Below are 12,132 nucleotides of genomic sequence, written 5' to 3' on the forward strand. Positions count from 1 at the left end.
GTTTAACCCAAATCCGCGCTGCAGGATGTGCACCTGGTGATCCAGTCCGCGAAACGAAGGACTTTTCTGAGGCTTCTCCGGGGCTTGTTTTAGTTGGGCTCCTTGGGCTGCGAGGAGCTGGGCAGTCGCGGTCAGCAGGATATCCACGGAGTCGCTGAAGAGCATTTGTTCAATAATGGCTGGGGGTGTCACAGACACACATGTGCCAGCGCCCATCCAGGGTAAAGATGACGATCCGTGGCGGAGTAAGACGGGAAAGCCCAAGCTCCGCCCTCCCCGGAATTTCTCCCATTATTATTCCTTTGCGACCAAAAATCGCCAAGGAAGCAGCGTCAAGGAGTTCTACAAGTACTTCGCCATCCCTGGCATTCATAATCTAGCCGGAGGTGAAGAGCGAGCGTCAACTAATGCGTGATTGCTGTGTCCCATCGCTAATCAACGGCCAGGCCTCCCGCACGTTTCTTACTTTCCCTTCGACTCCCTTGAGGCGACCGTTGCTTTCCCGCACCGATTACCCCGAGAGAGCTCCTCTCACGGATTGCAAAATTCAGGACGAATCGCCTCGACAGCGACGTCCCTCCCCTCGCGGAAAGTGACAATTCCAAAGGAAAGCGACACTTCCGATGTGCTCAGAAAAGTAGACCTGGCGACAGCTCTGCAATACGGTGCAATCGACGGATATCCGCCATTGCGTTTGTTTATCCGGCAATTCGTCCGGGAGAACCTACTTCCCAGTCTGCCGTACGAAGGAGGACCGGAAGTAATTTTAACATGTGGAGCGACTGACGGACTCTCAAAGACCATCGAGATCTTTACAGATGTCTGGGTTGAGGATCGAGACCGGATCGGTGAACGACAGGGGTTACTATGTGAAGAATTCGCATATATGAATGCTATTCAAACAGCGCAGCCTCGCGGTATTAATATCGTTCCTGTTGTCGTAGATTCCCAGGGGATGAGAGTGGAAGGGAAAGGTGGACTAGCAGATGTCCTCGATAACTGGGATTTCAGTCGTGGACGACGACCTCATCTGATGTACACTGTGACGTTAGTACTGTTCTATCCGCAGACGGAGAATCCTTTCCAGTCCCGGCTAACAGCACTGGATTACTAGTCTCGGGCAGAATCCCACAGGCTCGGTACTTCCCTTCGACAGGCGCCGAGAGATCTACGCTTTTTGCCAGAAGTACGATATCATAATTGTAGAAGACGAGCCTTACTGGCATCTACAATATCTGTCCAAGGGGATCGCTGAGCATACTAAATTCCACCCAGATGATGACTCCAATCGTGACCTGCATGGCCAACGATCTGGTTACCCATTCTTGGATTCGTTAGTCCGGTCATATCTTTCCATGGACACTGATGGCCGTGTCGTTCGCTTGGATACCTTTTCCAAAATTATTGCTCCTGGCTGTCGGCTAGGCTGGCTTACGGCGCAGCCCAGTATCGTGAGGCGAGTCTTGCAGATTAGCGAGACTTCTACGCAAAATCCTTCGGGCTTTGTTCAGTCGATGGTTGCCCAAATGATAATGGGCGATCAGGGTGATGATATTAATCGTAAGTCCCGCGCCTCAAACTCTCCAGGGTGGCGTATGGACGGCTGGGTCCGTTGGCTTGAGGGATTGCGTGGAGGATACGAGAAACGCATGCGTACAATGTGCACCATTCTTGATGAAGGTAAATTTTCTGCTATCCAAGGTTCAATCTCAGGAGACGCCCTTGAACTGGATGAATGGGAGGTTGTCCAAAATGCCCAAATGTTTGACTTTGAGTGGCCGGGCGGAGGTATGTTCGTCTGGATCAAGTTATGTCTTGAAACTCATCCTTTATGGTCTCAGACCTCAGCAGCAGAGTTAGCGAACGCTCTGTGGAAATATCTGATGAAAAAGCCATACCGCCTCATTGTTGCTCCTGGCTGGTTATTTGCACCAACGGATCAAGTGAAAGATCGCGCGTGGCAGTATATGCGTCTGTGCTTCGCGCCAATGGAAGAACATGATGTCGCAACGAGCAGCCATAATTTTGTTGAGGGCTGTCGTGACTTTTGGCAGATCAAGGATATCCACGATATTGACAATGATGACCATAACGATGCCTCTTTTGCCCCATTCCTCTGCTGATGGTATCGAGTGTAATTAAGATTACCATGATTTGTAGATAACTATATATTTACTGTATATAGTCGCTGTATGTTGAAGGACTCAAGTGGTTATCTCACGCTCGAGAAGGTGTAGAGCCTGCAACCGCGCAGTTCCGTCGCAAGTTTTTAAGGACCGAATTGGCGACACAGCCCACTTCGCTTCAATCCCATGCCCACAGCTAGAAGCTGACTCCTTCAACCATCCCACACGGCAAAGTTAGCAAGTAAACCGCTAGTTTTGCTTTCTTTCTGTATTCGCATATGCTATTACCACATCTAACAAAGCCATCTTGAACGCTAATCCAGCATTTCCATCGAGGCGTCAAACAACTCAACCAAACCATGCCCTCCGAAACCCTCTCTAATCCCGACCTCGCCGAAGAAATCGATGCCATCAACGCAATCTATGGCTCCTCTACCGTTGTGCTACCTCCTACATCTAGTTCGACCGAGCCCACTGCTACAACAATAATACTCAATGTACCCGAGCACACCCAGATATCATTCATAGTTCGCTTTGACGAGAAGTATCCCGAGACCGCCCCACGAGTTACCGGGACTGCATCTACGGGTCTACGCGGCGAGGGAAAGAAGTGGGTGGATATACTGTCGGAAGCAGTGTTGCGGGTGTGGACGCCGGGCTCTGTGTGCCTGTATGACCTGATCGTCGAAGCCGGAGAAAGGTTCGATGAAGTGAGAGCTTCGGAACAAGAAGCGAAAGATATTGAGAATGGTAGGAAGCAAGAAGAGCAGGAAGATAATTATCCTCAGCAGCTGGGTGATTTAGATATTCACGGACCTTCGAGCGGTCAAGCTCTTCTGGCGTCCATCGGTCTTAAAGTTGCTCCGTCGTGGATCATGTCCGATCCGATTACAGAAAAGAAATCCGTCTTTCTCGCTCGGGCGGCGCATGTAAAGTCAAAAGAAGAGGCAGAGAAATATCTGGACTACCTTCTCGCGACGGAAAAGAAGGTCGCTGCTGCCACGCATAACATTACCGCGTGGCGCATCAAACAAAAAAAAGCCGATGGTTCTGACACCGTCGTTCAGGATTTCGATGATGATGGAGAGACTGCGGCAGGAGGCAGAATGCTACATCTTATGCAGTTGATGGATGTCTGGGACGTGGTTGTGGTGGTTACGAGGTGGTATGGCGGAGTGAAGCTGGGCCCAGACAGGTTCCGCATTATCAATGCCGCTGCGAGAGACGCGTTGGTGAAGGGTGGATTTGAGAAATCGGCGGCCACGAATGGACAAGAAAAGGGGAAAAAGAAAGGGAAGAGATGAGGTTTCATGTGGGCGGACTTTGTCTCTTCCCAGACAGCCCAGATTGAAAGCAAGGAAAACTTCTTGAAGCTTCATGATGTGTGATATCGAAGTTTTTACGGAGTAACGAAGAGGAATACGATGTTTGGAGTCATCCGGCCTTGAACTCTGAGAGCATTAACTATACCAATGAACGTGCACGGTTTCCGATGGAATTGTTCTCCGCTGTGGATAGATCGAACCGGAACTCTTGACGATCGTCAGCTTCGGATTACAGCAGTCGCAGCTGAGAATGATCGATTATCCTCAGTGGGCCACCCCAAAAAAAAATTTTAGTCCAATTACGGAGTATGCGGGCGTTGTTTCCGAAGTTTTAATTCAGTTGGTCGAACTGCGATGCTCCGCCGATAGATGGGGATTCAGCGGTGCGATCCAACGGCACAAATTCCAACACTCAGAGCCGGACTCAATCTCCACATGGACCATGCTGATGGCTTTGACTGGATTCTGGACGACGAATAGCCATCTTGTTACAGCGCTGGGAATATTTCTATTGATATTTGTTGCTTGCAACGTCGGCCGTGCCGTTGGACGCGAGATTCACTCCAAAGCCCGATTCTTATAGCTATTGGACATCTGTGTGATTCATGGACCACAAAAAACTTTACTTTGAAACCACAGAGTCTGCACTCGCCAGTTGAATAGGAGAAATAAAAACAAGGAGTTCCCAAAGGCCCCCCCCCGGACATCAAGGGAGAAGATCCGCATCCACCAGCCCTCAGGTGCTCCGTAGCCGAATCTATTTTCAATTGAACAGCTCGGGAGGGATGTGGAGAGTTTTATTTTGCTTTTAAATGAGCAGTATTGGTTGTGGTGATTTCTTTTCTGTCTGAGCATGGCGTCGTGACGGCGGGACATTTCCCGTCCAGTAGCTTCGATATTGAGGCTTGTGCATCAGGCACGGTTCATCCGTTCACAAGCTTTTGGAACCCCTGTCTGAAATTTGGAGATGGAAAGCACCCATGCAAGCGCAAACCCTTGACAAATGGTGACCAGAGCCTGTCCACCCACCTTTACTCCAAAAGATGAAGGCAAACCTCTCATAGTGTTCTTCAATTGGATGGATGAGAAGATCGACTCAAGGGGTTGCAAACGTCTGAGAAAATGTTTCATCACCAGCAGTCAACTCCCACTCGGATCATGCCAAATGAGAGTAACTTTTTCATTTCATAATTTGAACGGGTCAGGAACCTCGAGCTGACAGGGACATTGGAATTCATCTCGCCAACACATGCAGATGCTCAACTTCCTGCCGTCTCCTCCACCGTAATCCATGCTAATGTACGGAGAATGTACTCCGTACTATGTACAAAAGAATCGGGGCACACGGGAGTCCATACTCCACTTCGGGACGGTAACCTGTACATACATGGTACATTGGGGGAGATTTGATGTGGGGATTGCGAAGTTACTAAGATCTCATTCTGAAGTTCAAGCCATCAGCATCAAAAAGAACACGGACGACTGATTGCAACGCGGCTTGGAATGCACTAATAGTGTCTAAATAGAATTCAAGAAAGATGATTTCGAGCAGCATTCCGCAGGGCCTTGGACATAGCGCGGCCTGGATCGCCCCAGCAAGGACTCCGGAAAAAGAGGCGTCATGTGAAGAAATTGTGATGGGAGAAATCTCTTCGGCCTACCAATTGACTTGTAATGGTTCAGGTAGAAACCGATGAATTGCCTCGAAGACCAAGTAGTAATTTGAATGCTTCAATCAATACGGAGTAGCTACTGTTTCTCTTCGAGGAAAAATGAAACGAAACTTGTTGCTGGACACACCAAGAAACGGGCGCCCACATGGCAGCCATCCTTTGGCTTACAGTAATTATGTCAAACGTGTAACTGCTCCATCACGCTTGGGTGGCTGATTGCTGGGCGCTTGCTCAGCAGCATTCATTGCTCAATCCCCGTATTCGTGGGGCACCAAGAACACATAGCCGAGGATGAAGCCTCTCAAGATGGCATTTGACCGGAAAAAAAAAGAAAAAAAAAGGCTTTACAGGCACATTGGGTTTGGACGAATGCAGCACATGAATGATCTCGTTTCCATGTTCTCGGTACCTTGAGCCATTAACGGTCAAGGGTAATCCGCCACTCACAAGGAGACGTGAGATGTATGGCCACACAATACGGAATCGTTACCATGGACTTCAAACAAATCGGCAGAACGAGAGTTTTGCGCTTTGTGGTGAACGGCGAAGGGTGTCAGCACGATTCCTCAACAGCCAGTGTTGGATGCTCTTGTGGTTGAGAGCAGATCTTCACCCCTGGCCCTGTTTGAACTGTGGCTTTGCCTGGTCCTGATGGTCTGGCCACACTCCCCTCCGTTTCGCGACCGGGTCCAGCCTTCAAGGATCCTGTTGCCAATTGGAAGAAAGCTCGTCCGGACCAAACTCCAGAGGATTCCACCTCCAAGTCTGGTATTACTGGATACGATTCGCAAGCAGTGGGTGAGAAAAATCCTCCGCCTTCGTGGATGGCGATCGGGGACCCGGGACCAAAGATATGAATCCCGGCAATACGGGAGCGCTCCTGGGCTGTGGAGAGCAGCAGAGTCTGCCTTTTGACCCGTTCCATATTTTCTGTTTGGCGGGGAGGCAAAGAGAGCGGGCACTTCCGGCTTCATCATGGAGGGCGTGGCGGACCAAAGGTGCCTGGCCCGGGCGTTTCACGACTTCTGTCAAGTCTGCTTGGCGCTTCGCTCTCATCCAATGGGCATGGGATTGTGCCTGGTTCCTGTGGACGAGAAAAGCGACGTCCGCTGTCGAATCCAGAGCCACAGTCCCCTCGTGGTGGCTCTGGCTCCACCTGGAGCGCACATCGTGATGGGCCGGCGTCGAACAGAGTTGGAGTGACGCCGTCAATTCGACAAGCGACGGCCGCTCGTTGGTGGGTCATTGGCCTATCAGAGCGCAGTGCCGCCCCGCTTGTCGTTCCCAGGCACTGGACGAGGCAAAAAAGATGGTGGCGGCAACTTGCAGGTTTTTCTTCGGCCGGCACGGCGTCTGTCCACAGAACCGCCGGGTTCAACGACAAAAGTGGGAAAAAAATCCCTTTTTTCCCGCAACCGTAACCAGAGGAAAGGTCGTGGATCCGGCAAGACACCGAGGAAGAAAATCCTCCGAGACAAGGGTGACCGCTGGAAGCCGCATCAACTCAGTGGTCACTGCTTCTCGGGCGGCAAGGGAGCCCCAGCGTGCGCGTCGAATGAGCGACGCCCGCGGCCGTCCTCGATGCTGAATGGCCGGCGCAGGGCTGCCGAGGAATCTCCTCCAAGGGTGGGAATGGGCCCAGTTAGCTTCGTTTCGAATCGCCATGCCCACCCTTAGGCACGATGCCCCGTTTCATCCCATCAACCTTTTCGCGTGAGAAATCCACCGGCATCGAGGGAACCAATCCGGTCGGCCTCATGGCAAGGCCCATCTCTGCGGCGCGACAACGACCGCTTCTCCAACGCTCTCACTGTCGCTCCCATTCCCGGGACCCGCTCTCTGGACTAGAACATCCTCTCCGGGCATGGCCACCGCTGGCTTCCTCTGCTTATATTAACCCCCCTCTCTCCCCCTCATGATCCGGCCTCTTTTGTCTCTCTCTTCTTCATCGCGCTGGTCCGTTCGTACAAGTCCGATATCCTTCTTTGCTTGCAAGACCATTCACTTTTCCCCAAAGACAGTTTCAGGCTAGCTCCTGATCATTGTCATCACTTTCCTTTCTGACTCTGTTTGCCTGTGGCATCTTTCCAAAGAGTCTTCCATTCCTTTTGTACACGTTGTGTCCAACTGGTAACGATTCGGAACGTGCTCAAGCCACTTGCCTAGGAAACTGTCAAAGGTATGTATGTCGATATTGCACTTCGTCGTCCAATTGGCCTCAGTCAGCTTTTGCTTGGAAGTTACATCAACAATCTACCATTCATGTGGAACCTTCCGCTATTCAGTCCTGAATACCATTTAAGCTAACCTATTTCTTACTGAAAGATCCCGTCAGGTTCTTGACACATAGACAACGCGATTCCTATATCTTACGAGCAATCGACCGTCGACTTCTAGCACACTATCGTGTCATTTGATTCTTTCCTCGTCCGGAACGAGCTTAGAACGAAGATATATACCCGAGGGTCTCTTGCATTCGTTCGTACACTTGAACATACTTGAAAGGCAATTTTCGAAACCGGACTTTAGCAACGATGCATTTCTCAACTTCTTTCATTGCTGCCACCGCAGCTGTCCTTGCTGCAGTCCCTGCGAGCGCTCACATGGACATGAGAACTCCATACCCATATGGACCTGACACCCTGACCAATGGTCCTCTCATGAACGATCTCGCCGACTTCCCTTGCAAACAGAGACCAGGAGTCTATGACCCACCTGCCCAAGAGAACATCTTCGCGATCGGCGAAGAACAGACACTTAGCTTCAGGGGAAGTGCTGTCCACGGTGGTGGTTCATGCCAGGTTTCTCTCACCACCGACATGAAGCCTACCAAGGACTCCGTCTGGAAGGTCATTCACTCCATCGAAGGTGGTTGTCCTGCCAATGTCGATGGGAACCTTCCTGCAGACCCAAATGGCGATGGGGCCTCGAAATTCAAGTTCAAGGTTCCATCTAGCATTGCCCCAGGTGAATACACCCTTGCATGGACCTGGATTAACCGTATCGGCAACCGCGAATTCTACATGAACTGCGCCCCTATCACAGTTACCGCCTCCAAGAAACGATATGCTCCTACTCCAGCCCAGGAACCGAGAAGCCTCATCCCTCTCGCCAAGCGTGATGACCTTCCAGACATGTTTGTTGCCAACATCAACGATTGCATCACTGCTGAAGGCGTCGATATCAGATTCCCCGACCCTGGCCCATCCGTTGAATATGCTGGTAACCCCAAGAACCTCATGGCGCTCGGCGAGCCTGTCTGCATAAAGAAGGATGGAAGCAATGGTCCAATTGCTGGTGGAAGCTCTTCTGGCGGTAGCAATGGTGGCGATAAGCCCTCTGCTCCAAAGGCGGACAAACCATCCAACTCTCCTGGTGTCTTCTTGCCATCGAGCCCCACTTCTGCTCCTGCTGCTGATGCTCCATCCGACGCGCCTGTGTCTGTTCCAAGCTCTGCTCCCACCTCCGCTCCCGCTGCTCCAAACCCACCTGCACAGAGCACCACTCCAGTTGCTCCAAGCCCTCCTGCCCAGAGCTCCACTTCTCCATCCAACCCACCCCAAGCCCCTTCTACCGGTGGCGATGGCAGTGATGGCTCTGAACTCTCCGGCGCTTGCTCCGAGGAAGGTTCATGGCACTGCATTAACGGAAGTTCCTTCCAGCGCTGCGCTAGTGGACAGTGGTCATCTGCTGTCTCCATGGCACAAGGCACTAAATGCACCGCCGGTGTTGCCAAAGAATTGAAGATCGCTATGGCTTAAGAGGAACGCTCACTTGAAACGCCGACATTCTGCCCATCACTAAACAGGATGTCTCAGGCATTATCTCTTTGATTCTGTTCACTGCCTTTTGAACATGGATATCTGGCGTGGTATGGTAGGACTTCTGGAAAGGGGGGAAGGAAGGAATTGCATCTTTTCTTTTAAACTCTTTTTTTCTCTGCGTCTTTCTCACCTTTTGAGAATTTTTTTTTTCCTGAAGATATTTTTCACATTCGCTTCTATCTGCTGGTTATGATCTGACAGCACTTTTTTTTTTTTCCCTTCCTGTGGAAAATACTTTCAATCATTTATATTCTTCATTTGATATTTGGCTAGGGTGGATGATATATCTATCTTCTTGCATTGTGGTTTAGCAGCATGGGTTAGACGTATAAAATGGATCTATATACTTTGTGCCTTTAATTGACAGTAAACTTGGTAACAGCAAAAATACCTCTAAAAGTACAACTTCGTCTAAAGCCAAACAGATCATTGAGCGTTGTGGCAGGAAGTCTGATTCCACATTTATGTCAAGCCTACATGTAACGGCCGCAAAGTCCAAACTGCATGTTTCACAATGCAGATGTTTATAACTGTATCACTACTTGAGGGATATGGCCTCTGAGTTCATTGTCAGTATCATTACATTCCTACAAACTCTGACAACATAATGCATCAAGGGAAAGCCTCTTTTTCTGCTTTCAAGAGTAAAGGCGGTTTGTAGAACCCAAAAGCTGACCTGGGAATGGTCCCTTCTTAGCTTTGTTTTCAGAACACATTATTCTAAATGCTCCTATTAGTATCATTTGTATCTCAGATAACACCTGTCCTCAGAGCGACTTGCAAGTGTGCAGACGTGGCTTGGGATCGCTTGCTCATTGACATCTGCTGTGAATTGTGCTCAACAAATCATCTTGGAAGAAGGAAAAAAAAAAAACACCTATGTTTCTTACAGAGGTAATTGTGGGAACATCAGGTATACTTGTCATTCCTTTCTCCTCGCTCTCGAAAGGTTGCCACCAGGATGGCTTGGCGATACAAAATAGGGCTTGGGTGGTCAGGTGAGGTCCAAATAAGGCTAAGCCTCAAACTTTCGTCCAACCCAGCTAGTCAATTAGGGTTTAGGGCTCCCCGTGACCGCCAGCTGCAGCCACCAGAGGAAGCGAGAAAACCCACATTTGGGTGGAAGAGCTGACCTCGAACTTTCGCTGCTCAACCTCGAAGTCGACCACGACGAGCGACCTGTCGACAACAATGGCTTCTCGACCGACCGTCACCATCGCTACGGCCGATGGCAAGCCTAGTGGCGCCACCCACCCTCTCCCAACCGTTTTCACCGCGCCAATTCGCCCCGATATTGTCCAGTATGAAAGCCAAAGTCACCGGGAGGAAGCTTGAGAACGCGTTTCGCTGACGAATTTGGATAGATCGGTGCACACTGGTATCGCAAAGAATAGGAGACAGCCATATGCTGTGAGTGAAAAGGCTGGCGAACAGACCTCTGCCGAATCCTGGGGTACTGGTACGTGGAAACACCAAATTAAGAGTTTTACAATGAAGATTTGAGGAAGAATGGATGATAATTGACTTGTTCATTAGGCCGTGCTGTTGCCCGTATTCCTCGTGTCTCTGGTGGTGGTACGCACCGTGCTGGTCAGGCTGCTTTCGGTAACCAATGTCGTTCCGGTCGCATGTTCGCTCCCACCAAGGTGTGGCGTAAATGGCATCAGAAGATCAACCTGGGACAGAAGTGAGCTTTCTCTCTTAGCCAGAAATATTGATGGAGTTTTGGTGATCGGTATTGACTTCTTTGCGTCAGGCGCTTCGCTACTGCCTCTGCTTTAGCCGCTTCTTCCGTGCCATCCCTGCTCTTTGCTCGCGGTCACCGTGTCTCCAACATCCCCGAGGTCCCACTCGTCGTTGACTCCAAGACCTTCGAGAATGGTGCCATTACCAAGACCAAGGCCGCCATTGCTCTGCTCCAGTCCCTCGGTGCCGGCCCTGATCTTGTCAAGGTCCAGAAATCCCGCAAGATGCGTGCTGGTAAGGGTAAGTTGAGAGGCCGCAGATACCGCCAGCGCCGTGGACCTCTAGTTGTCTACAACCCCGAGGTCGATGGAAAGGAGCTCGTCAAGGCATTCCGCAACGTTCCTGGTGTCGAGACTTCCTCCGTTTTCAACTTGAACCTTCTCCAACTCGCCCCCGGTGGTCACCTCGGTCGCTTCATTGTCTGGACCTCCTCTGCCTTCGCTGCTCTGGACCAGATTTACGGCACCACCACCACCCCATCCGCCCTCAAGAAAGACTACCTTCTCCCATCCAACATCATCTCCAACGCCGACATTACCCGCCTCATCAACTCCTCCGAAGTCCAGTCCGCACTTAGAGAACCAAAGGGTGAAGCCAGAACCAAGAGAACCGGCGTCCAGAAGAAGAACCCTCTCAAGAACAAGCAGGTCATGCTCCGACTCAACCCATATGCTGCTGCCTTCTCCAAGCAAAAGTTGGGCCAGGCTAGCGTTGAATCTGGCAAGCCAGAGCGTGCTGGCGAGGCTTTCCACAAGATTCTTAATGAGGCATAAGCCACTACATGATGGGATTTTCAAATGTGGAATTCGGGGTTTACGTACGGACATTATGTTTCAAAACTTTTGCTCTTGATCTGTTAAATACACACCCTAGGTAGCAACCCGGTCTGAAAAATGAAACGTTCTACCATAATTATGAGAGCATATTGGTTTTTGGGTCACTCCCTCAGCTTGTAGCATAACATTTCTCGCGTCCCGTTTTCCTCTGGGCGTGAACCAGTCGCACATCATTAACGCGCCATACTATTTTCAGGACATCCCTGAAGTAATCCTGGAGGCCATGTAGTTGTTGACAATGATTGTGATGTAGCGGGCCACGAAGAATCTACAGCGATTAGCTTCTGGCGTTTCACTACTTCATTATTGTTATTCCTCTTCTTCTCATTCCAGGCACCTGAGGTGCTGTTATATAGATATTTATGCCAGATCGGAGGAGCCTTGCTTGGATATTGATGTTCCTTAATCTTAAAAGCTTACGACACTTTGGTATCGGGAGACTTGAAAATTGAAACCGTACGCGTTCTGGCTGTTAAGTCCTGATTAGTTTAATATGCCTATTAGTTGTCGAGTCGGTTGTCCCCGTCAACGGAACTAAAATACCCGCGAAGATTAGTTAACCGGAGGTAAAAGAATTCAATTTAATAAAACTGATGGCGGAA

General features: G+C 50.2%; 5 protein-coding genes across 5 annotated transcripts; all 5 read left to right on the plus strand.

Annotated features, from left to right (window-relative positions):
- Positions 1-70: 70 nt before the first annotated feature.
- On the plus strand, positions 71-2,226 carry CIMG_06499 (aromatic amino acid aminotransferase). The gene is made up of 3 exons (XM_001242602.2): positions 71-386; positions 447-1,047; positions 1,115-2,226. The coding sequence occupies exons 1-3, from the start codon at positions 176-178 to the stop codon at positions 2,121-2,123; spliced, it is 1,821 nt and encodes a 606-aa protein (XP_001242603.2). The 5' UTR covers positions 71-175; the 3' UTR covers positions 2,124-2,226.
- A 141-nt stretch (positions 2,227-2,367) lies between these two features.
- Positions 2,368-4,642, plus strand: CIMG_06500 (impact family protein). Its single transcript, XM_001242603.2, has one exon. It carries the CDS (start codon positions 2,486-2,488, stop codon positions 3,428-3,430), a length of 945 nt encoding a protein of 314 aa, XP_001242604.1. The 5' UTR covers positions 2,368-2,485; the 3' UTR covers positions 3,431-4,642.
- An 881-nt stretch (positions 4,643-5,523) lies between these two features.
- CIMG_06501 (uncharacterized protein) lies at positions 5,524-6,345 on the plus strand. Its single transcript, XM_012358612.1, has one exon. It carries the CDS (start codon positions 5,978-5,980, stop codon positions 6,296-6,298), a length of 321 nt encoding a protein of 106 aa, XP_012214035.1. The 5' UTR covers positions 5,524-5,977; the 3' UTR covers positions 6,299-6,345.
- Positions 6,346-6,970: 625 nt separating this feature from the next.
- CIMG_06502 (uncharacterized protein) lies at positions 6,971-9,308 on the plus strand. Its single transcript, XM_001242605.2, has 2 exons — positions 6,971-7,303; positions 7,450-9,308. The coding sequence occupies exon 2, from the start codon at positions 7,659-7,661 to the stop codon at positions 8,883-8,885; it is 1,227 nt and encodes a 408-aa protein (XP_001242606.1). The 5' UTR covers positions 6,971-7,303; positions 7,450-7,658; the 3' UTR covers positions 8,886-9,308.
- Positions 9,309-10,081: 773 nt separating this feature from the next.
- On the plus strand, positions 10,082-12,114 carry CIMG_06503 (60S ribosomal protein L4). The gene is made up of 4 exons (XM_001242606.2): positions 10,082-10,249; positions 10,313-10,407; positions 10,485-10,635; positions 10,705-12,114. The coding sequence occupies exons 1-4, from the start codon at positions 10,140-10,142 to the stop codon at positions 11,465-11,467; spliced, it is 1,119 nt and encodes a 372-aa protein (XP_001242607.1). The 5' UTR covers positions 10,082-10,139; the 3' UTR covers positions 11,468-12,114.
- The last annotated feature ends 18 nt before the right edge of the window (positions 12,115-12,132 follow it).

Source organism: Coccidioides immitis, assembly GCF_000149335.2.
Source record: "Coccidioides immitis RS genomic scaffold supercont3.2, whole genome shotgun sequence".
NCBI lineage: Eukaryota > Fungi > Ascomycota > Eurotiomycetes > Onygenales > Onygenaceae > Coccidioides > Coccidioides immitis.

Bases quoted from the DNA above. Each gene is read 5' to 3' on its own strand.
- CIMG_06503 (XM_001242606.2), top strand. From the start codon at position 10,140: ATGGCTTCTCGACCGACCGTCACCATCGCTACGGCCGATGGCAAGCCT. The intron at 10,250-10,312 runs GTATGAAAGCCA...GAATTTGGATAG, and splicing joins ATTCGCCCCGATATTGTCCA to ATCGGTGCACACTGGTATCG. The intron at 10,408-10,484 runs GTACGTGGAAAC...CTTGTTCATTAG, and splicing joins TGCCGAATCCTGGGGTACTG to GCCGTGCTGTTGCCCGTATT.
- CIMG_06502 (XM_001242605.2), top strand. From the start codon at position 7,659: ATGCATTTCTCAACTTCTTTCATTGCTGCCACCGCAGCTGTCCTTGCT.
- CIMG_06499 (XM_001242602.2), top strand. From the start codon at position 176: ATGGCTGGGGGTGTCACAGACACACATGTGCCAGCGCCCATCCAGGGT. The intron at 387-446 runs GTGAAGAGCGAG...ATCAACGGCCAG, and splicing joins CATTCATAATCTAGCCGGAG to GCCTCCCGCACGTTTCTTAC. The intron at 1,048-1,114 runs GTTAGTACTGTT...CTGGATTACTAG, and splicing joins CATCTGATGTACACTGTGAC to TCTCGGGCAGAATCCCACAG.
- CIMG_06500 (XM_001242603.2), top strand. From the start codon at position 2,486: ATGCCCTCCGAAACCCTCTCTAATCCCGACCTCGCCGAAGAAATCGAT.
- CIMG_06501 (XM_012358612.1), top strand. From the start codon at position 5,978: ATGAATCCCGGCAATACGGGAGCGCTCCTGGGCTGTGGAGAGCAGCAG.